Below are 22059 nucleotides of genomic sequence, written 5' to 3' on the forward strand. Positions count from 1 at the left end.
ACATAAACTCCAGCTCCCCATTTTCCAGTGCCTGACATACCCAAACTCTTGCCTAAGAAATTGACTCCTATCAAGGATCAGACACAAGCAGATGTAATTTTCCATGCCACCTTCAGGTCAAGCAAGGCTGGAATGACTTCAAGCATTCCCCTTCAAGCAAGCAAAAATCATCCTCTAGTAAAGCTTTGCTGCCAGAGACACAACTCTCTGGAAGACACAGCGAGAACTCTTCCACCCTGTCACAGCTGTAACACATAACCCTGTCCTGGCTATGTGACATTTCCCTTCCCTTTCTACATGTGCTGCTACTGTGCTGCACACTTTACTTGCAACACCACTGGCCTCCTGAAGGTGTTTACTTCTAGGACACAATTCTCTTATTCCAGATAATGTCCTCCCTTCTGCCTGGGAAGAGAGGGAGAAAAAACAAAACAGTATTGGCAGGAAAAAAAGGACCTAGAGAAACATTCCTCCTCCTCTTCAAGGAGAGTTGGCAATTGGCATACAGTGTTACTATAAAGAGGATTTGGCCAATTCCATATATGCAGAAGGCTGTCATAACCCTCCTGCCTTTTTTCCTTCTTGAGTTTGAATTGCTGCACTTTGAAGAGTTTTAAGATCTCTCCTCGAGGTCAATTTTATCAATTATCTCTGTCTTTATCAAATCTAGATATAATTACCGTAGTTAGCTCTGAGGGAAGAATGAGACCATTTTGAGGTCACTATTGTGCAGAGCAAGTGTCTGGCATATTACTGCAAACCTTGCAAATATTATTTTTAAATTGTTAAGCCATTAATTAGTACATATTGTATCCTCAGAGACAGCCCCAGAGATCTTAAGCTTTTAGAAGTGTGCTGCACTTTTTCATGTGTCTTCACTGTTTAGTTTAGACTAAGATACCTTTATTATTGTGTATGTACAAAAAGAAACCACAAGGTGTATTAGTCTTTTGAAAATACTGCTTTTTTGTTCAAAGTCTCTACTGAAGTCAGAATTTTGGTGAATTGATGTAAATGGTGGTGCTAAAGTAATACTGAAGTAGTAGAATCCAAGTCGCAATTCTTCCAAATATATATTTTAAGACACACAGTTTCTTTAAAATGTGAGAAAGCAAAGTTCCTCGTATGAGCTGTGTACACAGAGGGGTTTTCACAACAATGAACAGCCTAATCAGAGTGAAGAATCCTCAACTGAAAGCTCACAAAGAAATCCCTATATCCTTTCTCCATTTTTTCAATTCTACTTTTCTCGATAGGGGTGTCTCACCAGAGAACTTGAAGAGTGAAAGATTTAAATATAGGACTAAAATCCATCAAACCCAAGCTTGTGGTCCAAACCCAAGCAGCTGTCAAACCCAGAGACAGGAATGTATGCTCACTTCTGCCTAATAAAATTTGAATCAAACACTTTGCATCTGATTCTCCATGTGAGCTTTTATGCAAACTTCTAAAGTGCAAGGAATCCTGGGGTGGAAGAGCTATTCTGAGAGCTTTCACATAGTTCATGTAATTAGGGAAACCACTTCCTTTGATTGTAAGTGTTCAAAACAGCTGAATTTTTTCTTTCAAAGGACTCTGTGATTTGGGTCATCTCTTTTACTTGCTCTTTTATGTTTCTCAAGATGAGAGGTGAGACTGTAAAGCACATTATTTAGAAAAAAAAAGATTCCACTTTTTGTTTTAGGGATTGAACTTCGACTATTCAAACGCTTGTCATTTGGAAATCTATCTTTCTTTCCCTCCCTCTGTTTCCTTCCCTTTCTGATAAGCTCTTCAGTGGCTCAAGCGAATATAGCCCAAAATGCCAATTTAAACCTAAGGGAAAACTGAAATAAGGTACATAAAGGAAAAGGGACTCTCATTTTCTTTTGTGCGGTTGTGGTTGAATATGTAATTATAAAGGAGCTCTAGCTGCAGGATCTCAGTCCCCGTGTCACATTTACTTTTTCAATGGTTCTAAACATTGACCAAGCAAAAAGGTAGAAATACAGATTTTTAAAGACAAACAAAGCAGCTGCCCTGGTCTTTGAAGTGGGTTTGCAGGTTCTTCATTTCTCAAAAAGGAAACTCGGGTCACAGTTTCAAGGCAATGGCCATCTCACCAGAGCTAACAGCTGATGCCAATGTTGCTACAGAATCAAGTGTCACTTGCCCTAAATTTCTTGAGTCAGGCACCCTGTTAGTGCTGTTCCTTCACATTCATCTCACTAACAGCTGTAACAGGCAGCAAATATCCCACTTCTCACAGTATAGCACAGAATCATACTAGTGAAAAGGCAGGAAATTCCTTACTGCAGGTTTCAAATTTATTAAGAGAAAACAGAATGCTTGTTGATCCTCGGAGGACTGAGCTTTATTCCTAGTCAGTGAAAACCTGCAGGACTCCTTCCAGAATTATAGCACTTACAGGGAATCTGTCTGTAATGGGAACAGAGTAAACCACTCAGAGCCCAGTGCCAGAAAGCACATTCCTGCCACTTCTTGCACAGGACAGATGAGACACTGGCTTGGAGAGATGACTTTAGAATAAAGACTTTAATACAAATAAATAAACAACTGAGAACCCAAAAGTTAAGAGCAGAACTCCAAAATGTGTGGTCCTTTTGATCAGAGTCTGGAACTTGAATTTGCCTTTAGGGCTCTGACAAACTGTTATGGGGGTAATAGCAAGGCAACATCCAAAACAAAGAATTCAACAGCTCCAAACTGTAGCCAACTGTTGCTACATACTTACATCACACACAGCACCCTCAGCATTCCGAGACATACCCTTATGGAGAAGTCAAAAAGCCACTTCCTTGGTTTAGGACATTGAAAGTACACAGTTCACAAAAATGGAAATCCACCAATCACTACTGATAAGCCTTCATGTTTGAAAGGTTTGCCTCAAATGCATCTAACATTACTAAAATTAAAGTTGTTACAAGATTAGACAAGAAGTGATTTCTGCACTTTCCCCCCCTTTAATTTCACGTGGGCATGCACAACACTTTCTCAGCTCTATGATTCCTCCGAGAGGAAAAGAAAACCTCTTGGAAAATCCCACTCATTAGCTTGAGGGTGCAACAACTACTACCTGTAGCAAATTACAAGTTTCAAGAACAACCTACTTACCTCTCCTATTCTGCCTCTGCCAGACAATAATTTCCAGAGTCCCTCAGCTTTCACTGAAAGGCTGCCCCTGCCCAGCCTGCATGCCTGTCTTTTGGTTTTCCCACCTTCCAAGAGCAACTTGGTACAAGCAACTGCATCTCATCCTCTGATGTCTATCAAGAGCTTCCTCATTTCTCCTACAACAGCTCAAGGGATTTTACAAGCTATGCTTATTTTTGATGTGGCTCCTGTAAATCAGATGCCCAATACAGAAAACCCACAGCTATTTTGTCAGTCATGTATATCATAAAATATTTTTTTTCTCCCTTGCCCCCATCATTTAGCCGAAAGGAACCCAAATTTTCAGGAGTTCTGGAGTAAAATAAATAAGCAACCAGAGGCAGAAGATAAGTGGGAAGGTGTGTGACACTGTTCCCCTTCAACAAAATCCAAGGATCAGGCCCTATTTTGCCAAGGAGGTGCACCCATAGGGGCCCCTCCTGTGTGCAAGAGATCCTGTGTTTCCCTGTGGAACTGACTCTCTTAAACAGAAATTATGCAGAATTCAGATTCTCTAAACATTAATCTACCAAACAAACATGTATTTGCAAATAGGATTCTTCCCCAGTAGCTGAACTGCAACAGATGAAACATTTTAAAAAAGAAACAGGGCAGTCTGGAGGCAGCTGGATCAGAAGCACAGCTCTGTGTTTGCCCCTGCTGGCCTCATCTCCCTGGTGTGTTAGTACAATTAACTGAGTATAAGAGAAAGAGTTAATGTTGAAGCTGTTCTCTGGGCTCCTCTGCAGCCTCCAGCTAACATAAACACATCTGAATGTTTTCCTGTGACTGTTTATACGGTCCTCTTAAAAAGGAAACTTTCTCTATCAGCACCTTAGTAAGTGGAAATAGGTAAATATGAAATAAAACTTACAGTCTTAGTTGTGTCAGAACAATTAAAAATACTGATTTTGATGCTTGCACTGGTAGGATTTTTTTTTTTTCTACTCTGTTTTCAGCTTAATCTTGTGCCCCAGACCCTTACACTACTCACATGCAGCCAGTTTAAAATTAAGGACTAAAAAACAAAAAAAAAGGAAGTAGGGCCTATCTAGTTCTCTAGGGTATTTTATCGCCCTCTTAAAAGCACAAAACTCATAGTTCAAAATTCCATTGCCACTGCATGTGTGGGGGTAGCTTAGGGACCCAGCCAGAGACTGCAGCCCCATGCTCAGCTTTCAATACTCCTGGAAATGGCCTTCAGAAGATTAATGGTCCCAGACTGAGATCACATCAACTCCAGCACAGGTCTCTGACTTCATCTGAACCATCACACAGGCGTGCAACAACCTAGAAACTGTGTCAGAGTCACACAATACTTCCACACACCTCAAGAGCCACTCTACGATCGTCAGAAACAATTTGTCACTCCGTGTGCTGCACTGAGTGCAAGTTATTTAATTAGCATGCCCAGAAATTGCAACACCAACAAATTTCAATGTGGATCACAGACATGTAAATTGTCACTGTCCCTCAAAGCATGTAAGACTCAAACATGCAATCACTTATCTCTCAAGTTACCACTCACCTGTCCTTGTGATTTTCTGTTACTTAGTTTTAAGTTTTAACCTGTAACTTAGTTTTAAGGAAACCATATAGTTAAATAAATGTCTACATAAATCTAACTTAAACCAATCTTCAATTTCTTGAGCCTGCAACAGCCTAAAACAGAGCTTTGAGAAAAAAGGATTTCTTCTGTATTCACGAGATTTCCACAGCAAAGCTTCAGGACTGCTTAAACATCCAAAAATATTATTTTGCAGATAATCACTTCAACAGAAGCTCAGGGTCACAAAATGTCGTGGGAGGGAAAACAAAAGAGCTGCCATTTGATGTCAAGGGTTGCTGGCATAAAAAAAGTAAGCAGCACAACCTCTCCTCCAAATTATAAATAGCAACTGAATCCATGTAAAAAGAAGACTGAAACAGAAGAAACATATCAAGAGAAAAATTAAAAATAAAATTAAGAAAAAAAAAAACTGGAAAAAACCCCACACATTAAAAAATAAACAAGCAAACAAATTAAACCACCCTACGAAAAAAGCCCTTAATTGCAACTAAGTATCTACTGGAAACCTGAGCAGCCCATTGTCAAACAATAACTTGCAATTGACAGAATAATATTTAAGACAATATGCAGTGGAAGTAAACTATATGCAAAGGAAGTTTAATTAGTAAACTAATTACAAAAGTAAAGAATATTTAATAATATCCTAACAGGCTGCATGTTAGAGATAGCAAAGCAGATAAGAAAGAGTGTTTTTCAAACAATCAGAAATTTTCTCTCTATTTTAAAAAACATTTATTCATAATTTATGGGAAACCAGCCCCCAAAATTTGTTCATGTGCAGATGCTGCACCTTCTTAAAAAAAAAAAAAAAAAAAAATCCCTAAAATTGAATATAACTGAGATAAGAGTCCAAACCTCACAGACATATTCCTAACCCAGGGATCAGGCACACAGTAATTTCCTGTGACTCAACCAAGCTAAGGAAGCCATACCTATATTCCTAACGAGCTGCACATGCAACGTAATTTTACTTGTCACTTACAAAGTTTAAGGCACTTGTCAAAAGACAAGCAAAAGGAAGCAACAGACATATCTGGTGCATCTTAGCTCAATAATTTACCTGTTAATCAAATTTGTTTACATAGCAACTGTTCAACACTGGCCACCAGTCAAGAGGACATGCATACTTATCCCTTTTACAACTTTAGTACAGAATCTAGTGGTTTACACCACAGACAGTTATTATGTCTCAACTAATTCAAAATAACTTTTGAAGCTGCATACTGCCAGTACGGGCCCTGACACATTAGTTTCACTGAAGCTAATGTCCATATCAAATTAACCCCAAAATTGGCTTGATTTTTAAAAACAAGTGTATATACAAGCCAGTGTAAGCAAGAATCTCAAATTAAGTTGGTAAAAAAAGCCAGTAAGCCACACAACTTGTACTGCAAATACTCACTATTCATATGAGGCAACTCTCAAGTTGTTACTCATTTAATGAAAAACTTGGTATAAGAATGTTTAAATACACGAGTAAAAAAAATCCATTACAATAAAATGCAGCAAAATACAGACAAATACTTTTCTATGTCTGGATTCCTGTGTTTCCAAGGTTGTTTTAGCAGGGAGAGACACAGAAATGAAGTATCTTAAAACAGACAAAATGAAACTAAAGCCTGTTTTTCACAAGATTAATTGTATTCTGGCAATGCTACATCACCTTCCATTATACTGGTGTCTCCCAAAAATGGGGTTTGAACAACATTTTGGTTGCAACACGTATGCCATGACAATTACAACATAGTCTTATCCAAAGCATCCACTAGGAAAATCTCGTGCAGTGACTTTCTTGACTCCTGGAAATCTGACATTAATTTACAAAATAAAGTCCTCCAGAAAACTCCTCTTGAATAAAAGCCAATAATAGGGCAAATAAAGAATCAGTCAGACTCACTGCAGAAGTCTGTCCTATCCAAAATGATTTATCCTAAGATACAGAATACACAACAGCTGGAGCATCTGAAGCAATTTTGACAACTTCCAGTCTGTAAAGGGTTCTAAGTATCCTCTTGATACCATTTGAGAATACCCTAGTCAGCACCAAGAGAAGTGCTCTAAGCCAATTTGCAAAATATATAAGAAAACTCAAACAGAAAACCTTGCAAAATAACCACTGTGTAAAACAGAAACTAAGACATTTTAAGATACTCCTCTGGTATAATAAATACAGTTTTATCTGCTTTTAGCAGCTTACACCATATAGCAGTAAACCTGAAAGGAGGTGAGAGTCAGCCCCTTCTCCAAGCAATTAGCAACAGGACAAGAGGACATGGTCTTAAACTGTATCAGAGGAGGTTTAGGCTGGACATCAGGAAGAATGTTTTTCACAGAAAGAGTGACTGAGCATTGTAATGGGCTGCCCCTGGAGGTGCTGGAGTCACCATCCCTAGAGGTATTTCAGAAAAGACCAGATGTGGCAGTCAATACCACGGTCTAGTTGACAAGGTGGCATTAGGTCATAGGTTGGACTTGATTTCAAAGGTCTCATCCAATCTAGTTGATTCTGTGATTCTGGGTTTTTTTGAATGACTATGGGGCTGGATGGGTTCCCATGAGATCACTTCCTGTGAAATTCATAACTTTTCAGTCTAGGTGCAGATATCCCTGGAAAGTTCATCTATTCAACTACACCCTGCATAACTTCACAACCTCTAAGCCCTCTCAGTGTTCATCACTCTCAATACTTGCTGACTCAGACCTGAAAGAGGTAAGGGAGTAGAAGCTCCTAGAAAGAGCTAATAAAATATTAATAGACCACTGAAATTGCCCTTCATTACAGGCAGGACCCAGTGCAGAAAGTCACTCAAGGCTGGCACCAGAGCACCCATACCAGCTACAAACTACAAAGAAAAAGAACACTTACTATTTTTAGCCCTCTCAGGACTAAATTATCCATTTCAGTTTGTTTTGTTTTATTTTACTCTGTTGTTTTTCTCTTGTTACTCTTGCAAGTCATTGCCAGTCCGAACTCTCATGACCCACATTAAAATTATCACATGCTCTCTTTTAGCACTACAAACATGAATGAGGTAAGTCCAGTGACATGCATGTGATTATACTTAACTCATCCCCTTCAGAAGGTACAAGCACAGTCTATGTCTTCTAGACAGTCATTTCCAGAATTGGATCATAAAAATCAAAAAAGTGAACAAGTTGCATTACATGCCATATGAAAATTTTTATGAAGCATTAAATATCCCCTAAAGCTTACAACACACGTAACACATACACGTAACACCTGACAATATAAAATTAACTTCCATGGTAGTCAGACTCCAGGCAATACAGCATCAAAACTAGAGAAAGCATGTTTTTATTTTTGAGTCTCATAAAACTCAAATGCATTACAGGCATGACTGAACAAAGCACGCATACTTATTCCTGCTCAATTTAAATTCTTCTAACCACAAGTCAGTTCACCAGAAATATTTAAGCATTTCCTAGTAAGATTACAATTACATTTTACTGGGTTTTTTTCCCACCACTTTCCTGCAGTTTGCACAGGCCACTGCCAGCATTTTGAAGGAGTCCAGGAACATATATACTGCATGAAATCAAGTGATCTTGTAGCCAAGTACTCTGGTTGTAATGGCTGAAGCAATACTGCTGCCCATCAATAGCATGGAGACAGGTTATGGACCATGGAGTACTTTCAAAGACCAGTGGTATTAAAATTAAATTAAAATTTCAGGTGAAATTCCAGCAGTAATAAACCTCCTGGTGAAGAACCACACTCCACACACCAGCTGCCAACAAAATGCCACCAAAAGCACAGCCCTCAAAAGCAATGACAAATAACAGGTGAACTTCAGAGATGGGCAATCAAAGGAGGTGAGTGCTCTTCGGTAAAAAGCTAACATGGCAAGGCATAAAACATTTGTAACACTTCACTCCAGCAGTTATCTGCTCGAGATAATGGAGTCAAAAGAACTGCTAGCAATTTGCAGAGTAAGGCGCCCCTGGCCCCAGTCTCTCCCATTCATTCCAGTGGGAGCCAAATTACAGGTTTATCTAATAATTCATATAAATCCCTCACAAAAATACCAAACAACTTCCGGAGCAGTAGATGTGCAATTTTCTTCAATGAGTGGGCACAATTATCACTTAGGGCAAAAGGACAGATCCTGCTACAGGAGGCATTTCTACTCTGCCACATGCATTATAAATATCATGCTGACAGCTTAATTTTCTACAAAACAATTCACTAGGAACTCCTGTTTTCTGCTTTAAACCTAAAACCACTATAGCAGTTATACTAGATAGTAAAATGGCAACTTAATTTTTGGTTTGCTGCTGTTTAATCACTCAGGCCACATTCCTATATTTTACTTAATCAGCACAATTCTTGCCCAGTTTCACATCTGATATTCTAATCAAGGTCTTGTAGCATACATATATTTTTCCTATCAGACCTGTTTAGGTGCATTTTTTCACATAAACACACATCTCTTCCCATAAAGTTGCATTTTACTGCCTGTCTATAAAAAGTTAATGCCTTGCAAAGGTATTTCTCAAATTTCAAAGAGTTTCAAAGCAATCCGTCTGAGCAACACTCTTCCAAGTATTTTTAAGTTTTTCTAAGCATATATTCTAGTATGTTATGCTGGAGCAAAAATTGCTTTGTTTCACATGTTAGAACTTGTTAGCCCCTTGGCTAATATAAAACCTTCACGATCTTTGCTGGTTGTGATTGGCTTGTTTAATAAAATGACACACAGATAGAACATATTTGCAGAATGATACCATAGCTCTATTGACTTGGCTTGTTCCCTAGGACTTGGCTAGCATGAAATGCCTCTGAGCAAGTTTTTCACAACTCTCCTATGTTTTCCCTCTAATCAGTTGTTATGGATTATTGGCAGCAGTTAACAGAAATACAAGACATGCAGTCATGGAGATAAAAGGACACTTCCTTCCAAATAAACTAGAAAGAGTAGAATCACAGGTTATGCCAAGCTGGAAGGGACCCACAAAAATAAGCAAATCCAACTCTCAGCCCCACAAAGGACCATCCCCAAGAGTGCCTGAGAGCACTGTCCAAATGCACAGAATAATTGGTTTTCTGGACTAAATGCATCCAATAGATACACAGATACACAAGAGTTACAGCAAGTTACTTTTGTACTGATATCATAAGAGTCTTTAACTCACCATGACTTTCAGTGCAGTTTAGTCACAGACATTCATTATTGTCATCACTACAGATGAAGATGCTGCATATGTAAACATGTGACAGCCATTAGGGTCAGAAGACCTTTTGGCCACCAAGTTGGCCTCTGGTACAGCACAGGCCACTATACTTCAGCCAAATGCTCCTGTGTTGAGCTCAACAATTTGACAAAATTAATTGTCTAAAAAGACATCTCAGTGAGAAGACAGATGAAAAGGATCTTCCATCTTTACTCCTTTCAACTGTAGTCTGTGCCAAGTGTTACTCATCCTCACTCCTGATAATTTGTGCTTTTCTTTCCATTCAAATTTTTCTGGCTAAAAATTCCAAGCACTAGTTCTTGCAATAACTTTTTGCACTAGATTAAACTATCCCATCATTTTCTCCATATGAAAAGGCAATTTTTGTATCTAAGCTCTTACTTTTTAATTCACTAAGGCTGTTGACAGAGAAGTTCTGCCAAAGCTTGTCAGACTTATTTAAGGCATCACCACTTGCCTCTCCACTACCTTGCCAAGAAAACTTCCAAGAGAAAGTGCCCATACCAAGCTGCTTCCATAACCTGTCTTGTTTAGTTTAAGCTGCAAATTGTAACCAGTCTGAAGAAAAATAAACAAATTTGTGATGGAAGGCACTTTCTCCCCTTCTGTCAACTCATCTTGATGGATGATATTCATCACCAGCTCTTGACACCCCCACTCTGTGTTTTGTAGATTCCCTTGGGCTGCCCTTACAGTTCATTTACACTCTTTTAAACATAACAGAACCACATATGCCTAACAACAATTCTCCCAGTGCTACATACCAAGATAAAGCACGCCTGCTTGTTACAAATTACTTGATCCCGATTTGCATATGCAAAACAATTAACCTAATTTGCCCAACAGCACCATGATATGAGCTCTTACTGAGTTGCAAGTCTTCACTAATCCCTAAATAAACCCTTAAATTATAATAAACTTTTTCTGGCATATGGTTTCCTTTTCTTACTCTGCAACCTGTGTTCCTTGCTACTCCAAGCTGAACTTTGTGCTGTGCGGTCTTCAAAAAATGTATTTTTGTTGAATGGTCCAACTGTGTCAAGTAATACACGGGATTTTCCTTTCTCCATCCTTGCCCATTCCTTTAAGTTTGATGCCATCACAAGATGTAGTATTATTGTTTTTAAATTTACTTTCAAAAAATGCTTTAAGTTCATAACAACAGGTCTAGCACAGATACAGGTGTAACCCCTTCAGAAACACACATGTTCAATAAAGGTATTTCACTGACCCTGACTGAGATCTGCCAGCCAGGTTATTTTTAAGGAGTGCATTACTGATACTGCATAGCACAAATTTTACTCTTCAGGTATCTTTTGATATTAACAAATAGTAAAAATAAAGAGAACAGCACAAACTGACACTGGGCAGAATGTATAAATCTTCCATTGCCCTAGAAAAATTGTGAGATCCTTCTCCCTTATTTTAGACAGCAACAATCATGATCAAACATGCTTATCACATCACTAAGCATGACACAATCATGGCAGCTCCGCTGCTGCAGCAATGGATGAACTTTGGTGTCCGATTATTACTAAGTCTATTATTCCTCGCACTGCTCCGCTGTCCTCCAGCTTGTAACTGTCCTCCTACAATAGTTTGAGGATACCGTATACAAGTTACATACAGCCATGATGGAACAGCAGTCCAGTAACCGTGCTGTCCGTCACTACACTGGGGTGTGCTGACTGGAGCACTGTGAGGACCACATACACCATGTCTCTGCTGAAACTGTACAAAGCTGAGGGATCAAAAGGACTTTTTGGCAAATCTAAAAAGCTTTAAAAAATATAACAACACAACAAACCAACCTTAGCTGGTAAAGTGCACATAGCTAATTCTGCCTTTTCCCCTAGGATTGCCAAGGACCCAGTTGCCTTTCCAGGTCACAAGATGGCCCAAGGGAAGGTGACTGGCAGAACAGTTAGGGTTAAAACTACCTCATTGCACAACCAAACTATGACTATGTGGCTATGACTAACTAGGAGCTACTGGAGCCCTAGATCAAAATCTTCAGCAGGCAGGGAACAGACAACTCTAAGCCTGTAGTGACGGACAGATGTGAACCACGGAGCAGATGTCAAGAGTAGAAAATGGAATCAGGTAATGACAGGAACGCTGCCTCTTCCTATCTAGCAATGTGCCTGTGGTATCAAGGGGAAATTAGTAGCTACACGGGTGCAGCCAGCTCTCCTCCTCCTCAGGGCCAGGCTTGGAGAGTTGTGAAACAAGAAAAGTGGGAGAGAACAGTGAATGGTAAATCAATAATGCTTTTAAATCAGCCCCTTCAGCTTGGACTGCTCTTTACTGTAACCTCATGGCTTACAGAGTCTTCTCATTAAACAAACAAAATTCCCAAGGTAGTTTGCGTGCATTACCTAGAGGATGCAAAACACTAGGAAAGAATTTTTGCTTTTGTTACCACATCAAACAAAGTGAATGAAAAGTAAACTTTTACCTCTTTTTCTATTTTGAGCAGCTTCTTTACTGCCACCTCCTTGTCCTGAGAAATCCATCGCGCTCGGTAGACACTCCCAAAACTCCCTCCACCGCAGTTCTCAAAAAACTGCAAGTCATCAAATTTAATTTGCACAAATGAAGCACTGGTAGACGACATCTCATAATGACAAAATATACCACAGCAAAACCTGTAAAGAGAAAAGCTTTTATTAATGCACATGCTCCAAGGATTCATGGACTTGCTTACCCATGCTCAGTCACCCCAAAATCAGAATCATAAGCAGACGGTAAAATCCATAGGGGGAAAAGAGCCTGAGAACCTGCATTCCAAGAGGCTGTGCAGAAGTTTGCATAATTTGCACAAGCTATTAGGAGGAGCTGGGGGACAGACACAAGTAACAGTATTCCTCAGAGCAATCCTGAGGTTTCCCGAAGACCGTGGAAGCAGCTCTGCAGAAGGCAGGCACGTGGCTGCCTTCTCCGCGGACAGACAGGAAGCGTGTTCCCGGCGGGTTGCCTGCCCGCTCCGGCACGCCAGGCACGACGGCCGGGCACGGGGCACATGCCACCCGGGCCGGGCACCAGCCACAGCCAGCGACGGTGGCACCTTGGCACACACCGTGCGCCGGGCCCGGAGCGCTTCACGCAAGGATGTGGAAAAACCTGGCCATGGTAAATCTCTCTTCCTGAGTGACTCAGTTCTGTTTGCACGTTGTAACAAAGCGCAAGTACAGGGTAATTCATCTGGGTTACATTATGTGAAATTCTGCAGCCTGTGCCAAGGCTGGTGTCGGCAGTTTCAAGCGATGATCCCAAATCTGCTGACAGGGGAACAGAATGTCCTTCCCCGAGATTTCACGGTGATAATGCTTATGGCTGTAGCAAATTTCAAGAAACATTATCACCCAAATGGATGAACAATGAACTAATTTTAGGTTTCTTTTTTTAATGATATAAGATCAGAAATCTCAGGTCTTTAATAGGACTGCAGGACACGGCATACTCCAGAATCATCTGCAAGTCTGCTGTGGGTTCAGTTCAGATGCACCAGCCTAGACAAAGTAGTTTTAATTACAAGCAAAAGTTACTATACTTGCAATTAATGACAGTAAATTTAGCAGCATAAAATGAGAGATGAGTTTTAATAAAACAAGCCAAAAAAGAACCAGAGATTTTGGGTCAGTGGTGAAAACTACATCCTATTTCACTGGTAAATTACAGTACCAAAACATGCAATGTCTTCTGAGAACCTCCACTCCACAGGACTTCTTGAGATAAAACACATTACATGTTGTCCACAGCTGAGAAACAGACCTGTGTTAACTCCTTGTACTGCTGACTGCCAGAATCTCTTTATGTCAGCCCCTTCTGTAACAAATACAAAGGCATTATTTGCCCTCTGGCTCTCCTGATCATGTAGCTATTCTGATTAAAATTTTGAGATATCATTTGATCAGGAATTTCTGGCATTATTTGGTTGAAGCTATTCTGCAAATGAGAGATATCAACACTTTTCTCTACACAACATAACATACAGCCTTCTCTGAAACTGTCTGCTTCATTTTATACCTCTCAATGACCCATAAAAATAAAGACAAATGCTGACCAGATCATGACAACTTTACCATGCATACTGAAAGCTTTTTAGCAAGGAGCAGACTTGAAGCCTTTCACCAACAGACAGCCTGCAGAGCTTTTGGAGAGGGAACATGAATGCTCTCTCCCCAGGGCTGCAAGCCAGAGCCAAGCGTTACCAGTGGGATGTGAAATAAAGTCCACTCTTTCAGTGCTCTGCAGCCTCTTCCCTAATACAAGTGCCTGAGCTGTCCTGCTGACCTTCTGTTCTTGTTTTAACCTTGTTGCTGTTGTTAATTTCCTGCCATCTCAGAGTCATCTTCTGCACAGCCTGAACATGTTTTCTTTTAGAGAAAGCTCAAAGGAAATTGGTCAATCCTACAAACCAAGAGCGTAACGAACATGTTAATGTTTTGCTCTTTGCTGGTGCTGCTTATCTTCAGAAACAGATCTTCAGAAACAAAAGTTCATTTGTATTGTTTACTCCAACAGTTACTCCAAGTTCATGCTGTGTACATGGTGTCTCAAGCATATGTGACACTTCACACACAAATAAACCAGGCTGACTTCTCAACCCAAAGACCTCACAATTTAAGGCCACAGCCCTGCACAATTTTATGCACGTGGGTAATCACACTCGAGTGAACAATTTCCTTACTGACAACAGAATTAGCTAGAAGAGCAATGTGACTCGTAGGCAAAAGCATACGCACTGACTAGACCATAAATTTAACAGGAAAGTGGGAATAGCAGAAAACAGATCATTGCATTTGGGATGGCAGAAGGAAGAGGAAACCTACTAAAAAGAAAAACACATCCCAGGAAAGAAATTTCTGGCCTTCACTATCTGAATGCAATAGCTTTGAAGAGCTGTCAAATTATTTAACATTACTGTTCACCCAAACCACCAAATGAACTGTACAAACTAGTAAACTATTTGATTCCTGAAAATTACACTAGTAGAGAATAACATGCACACCAGACACTTGACAAATACAAACGAGTACTTTTCTGACGGGTCCTCCTTACTGCTTCAAACTTTATCTAAATTTTCATGCACTCACAATGCAGTGCCTGGGACACAAGCCCTTGCAGAAGCTACCATTCATTCTTTAAATACCTTCTCAGTTCGAAATTTACCTACAGCAGTCAACTATAGCTACAGATTCACACAGTGAATCAGGTGGCAAGACTTTCGAGATACCGAGTCAACCTATGACCAAATACTACCATGTCAACTAGACTACACCACTGAGTGCCACATCCAGTCTTTCCTTAAACACCTGCAGCAACAGTGACTCCATCACCTCCCTGGGCAGTCCACTCCAATGTTTAAGCACCCTTTCTGTGAAGAATTGCTTCCTCCAGCCTAAGCCTCCCCTGACACAGTTTAAGACCATGTCCTCTTGTCCTGTCACTGGTTGTCAGGGAGAAGAGGCTGACCCCTGCCTGACCACAACCTCTTTTCAGGTGGTTGTAGAGATGCTATAGGGCACCAGCATACAATAAGTTAATGTTATTTAAACAATGATTCATTGGTTGGCATCAGGTTGTTCCAGATGCCTTTTTTCCAGAGAAAGTAGAGGAGATTTACAAGAGACACTCTATTTAGAGATCCATAATTAAAAACAGCCTGCACTAGTTTTCTTTTTCTTTAGATGAAACAACAGACCTATTTAAACATTACTCTGTTTTTGGATCCAAGGTAGGTAATCCTCAATTAGAAAGATCAATCTCTGTGTTGTATTTGAGAAAACAACTGTTTAGATTAACAATTGCAAGTGACAAATCCACACACACTTATTAACTTGTCATCCTGTTTTAAAGATATTTAACAATCTGAGTTTATAACACTGGTTAAGAGAAAAAAAAAAAGATCAGGTATTTCATTAAACTCCATAGTCTTCTACTTGCATCTGAAATAAGCACAGCATTCCAATAATGTGCAGCACTTTCTCACATCTTACACTTCTACAGACAGGAGAGCAGTCCTCTGCAACAGGGCCTCCAGGCCTGGGGCCTTACAGCAGCCCCCCTGCACACAGCTAAGGAGGGTCTGGCAGCAGCACCCTCCTTCCCCACTCTCCGTTTCGGGTGTTCAGGTACCATCCCTGTCTGGCAGGGAAACACTGCATTGACTGACGGTTGCTTATTCTCAACTAAATGAAAACATGACAATTCAGAAACAGTGAACGACAGGTATTTCAGGAAATAATTAAACTGCTGGTTATTTCAGTTACTCCTATGGGATCTTCCTGCGGGTAAAAGAATTTTCTTCTTTTTCTTTTAACTAGCATGAGCTTGTAATCTTGCAGCAACTTCTACATCTTCTCCTGGCTCTTTTGGTTTTTTCCACATAGTAACTTATTTTGAGCATGCTGTTGGAAGTTGTTCATTGCATATTAAAAAGTAACAGATCTGGGTTGCATTTGGCAGTGTTTAACATGTGAAATTATTATTTAACATTGATATGTAACATGTCAGGACTATTACGCAGAGTCACTTTGCAGCAAGCAAAGTCACCACAAGCTCAGTTCAGTACACCAATGATGCAGGTGTAGGAAACCATCCACCATCACTGGCTTCTTGTGATTACAGCACTTTAGGAGACTAACCCATGTTGAGCATCCTGGCCCTGCTAAGGTCCCACATTTGCTGTTCCCCCTAGACACCCCAAGGTGAGGAATCCCCAGGCAGACATGCTGCTCTGCATCTTAGTATAGCAACGCTGGAAGAACTCAGCACATTCACTTATACCTCCCATCTCCCTACTAACTACAATGTAGGGGAAGTGCCACCACGCCCAACACTCTGCTTTATTCCACATACGAAACAGAAGACCCTTCCATTTGTCATTAGGCTACTGCTCCCAGAGTATAGAGAGCTTCCACTTGAAGGACTTAGAGACAGGAGGGAAGAAAGAATTCACAAATTGCACAGTAACTGCAACTCATATTTTGTTTAGTGCGTGGCTGCAAAACCGAAAATTGCATCTCTCATCTTGCACGTGCACCTGACGCTGCTCAAGTATTCAATTACTGCAGGAACAGCCTTTGTAATTTATTACGGGGAACAACCCTGCCCTCACTTTACTGCGTGGTTCCACAAAGTAGGATTCAGTGCTTCTTGCAGGAAGGCACACTGCCAACATATTGCCAATAAAGTAGTAGCACACCACACTTGTGCTATCTTAAAATACACAGCTGAATGTGCCAAGTTTCCTTATTCGGCAAAACAGCCCATTTGCTTTCAGGATCTTTGACCATCCATTTTTAGACCCAAATCATCCTTTTTATCCAACATGGCCTGCAGTCCTTGAGCATACCAACCTGGATTTTTTTCAGCAGTGTATTTATACAGAGTTAAAATATATCTGTATATTTTTAAAAAAACCAAATAAAAATGTCCAACAAAAAACCCCCACCCTCAACACCAAAACATGGTTAACCATTGTCTCACCCAAACAGAAAACAGAAAAGGAGTCACAGTGACATTGAGCTACAAAAGATACTGCAGAAAGAAGTTTTTACAAATAAAAAAACCCTTAGTCATATAATGAGCTGCTGATAGATAAGATGCAAACAAACTCCAAGCACAAATCCAAATTAAATATATCCTAATCTTCTAATCTCCAAATGAGTTAAAATAAAGCCAACAACCTCTACAACTCCTAAACTTAATCAGTCTGAGTAGCAATCCTGCAGATGGTGAGACTGGAGGCAAGGCTCTGCCTACCTTAGTTACAGACTCAACAACATTTGAGCCTGTCCTTTGTCAGAACCTAAGAATTCTGCATAACTTCCATTAATAACATTTCTAATTTTGTTTTAATTTATATAACCATTGCTGCAGAAAAAGGGCTCAACTCCACCTAAACAGTTTGAGAACTGCAGAAAAAGAAAAATTTTTAAGCCAAGCTATGTCAATGGCAGAGACTGAAGGCTTTAAAGGCTTCACTTTAAACAGAAAACATTTTCTCTCAGAAAATCCCTAAATTGGTCACTCACATTATGCCTTGTAAGCGATGCCTACACACACAACAGCACCCAAGAAAGACAAGGCAGCTAAGCCTCATCCAGGCCCACAGCACAGCTCGGTGCTGGCACAGGCCAGACTGCAGGACCTGGGCCTCGGTTTTGTCCATGTTTCTGTCTTCCCCTCACAGTGAGCCGGCTCTCCAGGGTTACCATTATTCACACAAATGCCACCGGTATGCAAAGCACATTACAGATAGATAAAGCAGGTAGGCTTCAGAGGACTTACAATTCCAGGACAAACTCCTGAAAACATCTAACCACATGCCTCCTGCAGAAAGCTATGATGTTTTTGGGCAGTGACCCAGTTAATCCAGTGCTTTCAAATTATTTCTGCTTCTGGAAGTTAGAAAAAGTAATGATCCATGGCTTTCCGGATGGCTCTGTCGCTAAAACTCGCAGCAGAGCATACTGGATACAGGGTAATAGATGGCTCACACACACGTGCTTAATAAAAGATCACACTGCTGCAAACGAGCTAACTTAAGCAAATACAGTAAAACCGAAGACCGACAGCTTACTTAAAAGAATGAAAAAAACCCGGAGAGAATGAAAGTCACACCTCAAATCCCAACCCGACGGATTTTATGCGCAAAACAACAGCAAAATCCAGCAGGTGCGCTGCATTTCAAACACATTCTAAGGAGCGCAGGGGTGGCCGTGTCCCGCTGCCCGTGTCCCTCGGGGGCGGCCGGCAGCCCCTTTCCCGGGCTGTCCCGCCCGGGCGCCGCTCTGCCCTGCCGGAGGCACGGTTCGTCCCGACCCCGTCCCGCTGCGCGGCCAAGCGCGGGCGCCGCACACCACGGGGGCTTTTGGCCGGCGCGGCGGGACCAAAGCGACGCAAGGTCAGGCCGTGCGCCCGCCCGGCCGCCTCCCCTCACAGGGCCGCTGAAGTTGCTTCAGCACGAGGAACGTCAAACCCGGAGAGACCCCCGCGGCCCGGCCCGGCCGCCGCCTCCCGCCGCCCAGCCGAACTCGCGCCCACCGCGCCGCCGCCCCCGCGGGGGGCGCCTCGCCGTCCTCACCTTTCCCGAGGGGCTCCGGGCTGGCGGGACCCGAGCGGCGCCGATCCCGGAGCCGGCGAGGGAGACTACAACCGGCGCGACCGCGTCTCCCGCTCCGTCCCCCGCGCTTCCGGTTGGTGCCGGAGCCGGAGCCGCCGCCGCCCCCGCGCCGCCTCGCAGCGGCGCCACCCCGCGCTCCGCGCCGGGCCCCACGGGGAGGCGCGGCGGCGGCGGCTCGGGGCGCGGTGCCCGGCCTGCAGGGGGCGCGGCGCGGGGCCGGCCCCGGGCGGCGGCGGGGGAGCGCTGCCCCCGGCCCGGGACACGGCGGCGGGGGCCGGCCCGCCTGCCCCTCGCGGCCCCGGCGCCCCGCGCCCGCACCGCAGCGCTGGGGTGCGGCTGCCCTGGGGCCAGCGGGACGGAGCATCACCTTCTCCGAACCACAGAAACGCAGACCGTGCCGCGCTGGAAGGGAACCCCAACAAAGACCGTGAAGTCCGACTCTTCGCCTTGCGCAGGACATCCCCAAGAATCACACCATTCGCCTGAGAGTGGTGTCCAAATGCTTGTTGGACTCCATCAGAAATGAAACACCATACAGATCACGTCTTCTCCAAACATTTTAATGGCATCGAGATATTCTGCTGTTGCAGAAAACCTTTTGCAAATAGAATCGGCTTATTATTGTTTCAGTAAGACAACTGACTGGTGTCACACTTAAAGGAAGAGACTCAAAAGACTTGGGAGGCAAACAATTTTTCTACGGAGAAGGGCACATTTTCTGTACTATACAGTTTATGCTGCAAGACTCAGTGCCTAGCGCTGCTTTACTCTGCACTGCCCAGGTCATCTCCTGATGATGACATTGGGATTTTATGTTTTTTTGGAAAACTGCAGCTCCTCGCTATCTCTCATATTTGACTGTTGTTACATGCATGTGTAGATCTGCCAGATAAAACCAGTTGTGTAGCACAATGATTCACAAAGAGCTGTGCAGCATCCCACTGAACCATGTCCATTAACTGTACATTTCAAAGATGTATGGCATCAAGGTGAACCATGGAAGAACACTTCACTGATTAATGAAATATAATTATTTAATGGATATCAGAGGCTTTCCCCCATGTTGTTTGGCACAACTAATACAACATGGTGGAAAGCCTTTGATATCCATTAAATACTAATAGCCATTAAAATTCTAATACTTTTGGTACTTAAAATAAAACATTTCACTGAACCATAATAATAGGAGTAAAGTTCAGCAAGATCTTAAGCCCTCAGTGCAGAAAGTACGTGAAGACAGTAAGAAAGCAAAAAGCAGGCGCTGGTGACCCCCTTTTGCCCACCGGATAGGTTCAGTATTGCCAGGACAAGCAGTGGAGATCAGCATGCTTTGGCTTCCCCTAGATACTGCAGTTTCAGGCACTTCTTGTCTGATCTGAGAGTGCTTGTGCTTTCTTGGGAACTGATACGCTAGTGAACCTGGAGAAGCCTCCAGGCAAAAGTGCCACATTTTAAAGGGACACACAAATATCAAACACAAGTCACGTGAAACGAAGCTCTGGAGGAGGAGAGGTGTCACATACTTAGTCTCTTAAATGCTATAACTAAAGTGTTTGTCCTTCCTGTCAGAGGCAATTGCCAATTAGTCAAATGATTTAAAATCTCTTTGAATGTTAAATGACCTGTTTCATTGGCATTTTCCTTGAGCACATGCATTCAGAGGTCTCTTGCCTACTGTGCTTTGTCTGGGCATTGTTTCCATGGCTGTGTATCTGTAGAGCAGCGATTTACCCATATGTGAGTTTAGGCCCTGGTTGCAGGGCCTAAATAAACTATTTCAGTAGCACGTGAGAAATGAGGGGGTGGTTAATATTTCCTACTTCAAGAGTAGAAGTGCAGAGTCTGCACCATGTGTTAGCATGCCTCTTGTTTAAACCAAGTAACTCCACCTGTTGTAGTAGAGGACAAAGTGGGAGAAAGTAAAGAAATCTGCAAAGGACTGTCTGGCCCCAGTGCTGCACTGTTGTGGAGCTGAAACTGTTACAACAAGGTTTTAAGCGTGCATTTTGGGGCCTGTACTCTTTCTGCCCTCTGGCTAGCGAGACTGGATGTTTTCAAGCTGTTTTTCCATTATAATGAAAATTAAATTAAAAATAGCTAGAAAAGATCAGAAACCAGTGTAATGGCAGTTTCTTAGGTGGCCATACTACTGTACAGAACAGCAAGCCAAGGCATGGTGGTATGCTTTTCCTCCTTTCTGAGGCAGCAAACTCAAACAAGGAAACTCAAAAGTTACCTCTGGAGAGCTCAATCCTAATATCAGGCTTCTTCAATCAATATGGGACAGGCAGAAAAAGAAAATATTTCAAAACTAACAAAAGTTATTGTAAAGCCACAACAATTGGCAAAGGATAAAGGCAGTTCTTGCAGCTTTTAGCTCAATTTTAGAGTTGAAAGGATGCATATGAATAGTCTCTTTACATCTCATCACAGGTTGTGTAATGACGTCTCACCATGTTTCAACACGGAAAATACAGTTTCATGCATGTGTCCAGGTGGTTTAAATCATCCTGCTTGCCAAAAGCACAAGGCACAGCCCTGCCCTGCCTGTCGAGCCCTGTTCCTGCTGCCGCGCTGCCCAGCTCACCTTCTGCCAGCATGGTGTTTGCACGGCTGCACAGGGAACTGGGCTGTGCAGGAGAAGCTACTGCAGAGAAAACAAATCAGTTTTCACTCAGAGCAGAATGCAGGTCATCAGGCATTTGCACAAAGAGTCGTGCCAGCACAAAGGCAGGAAAGGAGCAAGGGCTGATAAAAGCAGCTAAGAGGGGATGGAGCCTGGAAGTGCTTTTTTAGCAGTATAGTAGTTTATGCCAGCTTAAACTGTATGTGAAACTCTAGACACAGATAATTTGGAGGTGGACACCTGCTCCGTATTTTTCAATTCTCCTTCAAGACTGGCCCAGAGTCCATCTCAGGCTTAATACGGAGGTTTGTTTGAAGCACGGCTGCTTCTTTGGTTGCTATGGCTTGCTTCCATTTCTAGCTT

General features: G+C 42.1%; 1 protein-coding gene across 5 annotated transcripts in view; it reads right to left on the reverse strand.

Moving 5' to 3' along the window:
• MAP3K20 (mitogen-activated protein kinase kinase kinase 20) overlaps positions 1–19194 on the reverse strand; it is a 100532-nt gene extending 81338 nt beyond the window's left edge. For 2 of the 5 annotated variants that reach the window (XR_010743999.1, XM_066322814.1), the window contains exons 1-2: positions 19032–19191; positions 12396–12585 (exon numbers count right to left, since the gene is read on the reverse strand). Coding sequence is in view for 4 of the 5 variants with exons in the window: in XM_066322814.1 (XP_066178911.1) it covers positions 12396–12554 (159 nt within the window). In the remaining variant the exon portion in view is untranslated. Of the gene's footprint in view, positions 1–12395; positions 12586–18235; positions 18288–19031 lie in introns of those variants that run through there. The other 3 variants (XM_066322813.1, XM_066322815.1, XM_066322816.1) reach the window with 3 other exon arrangements.
• Positions 19195–22059: the final 2865 nt, after the last annotated feature.

Source organism: Sylvia atricapilla, chromosome 7 (genome assembly GCF_009819655.1).
Source record: "Sylvia atricapilla isolate bSylAtr1 chromosome 7, bSylAtr1.pri, whole genome shotgun sequence".
In the NCBI taxonomy this organism is placed as follows: domain Eukaryota; kingdom Metazoa; phylum Chordata; class Aves; order Passeriformes; family Sylviidae; genus Sylvia; species Sylvia atricapilla.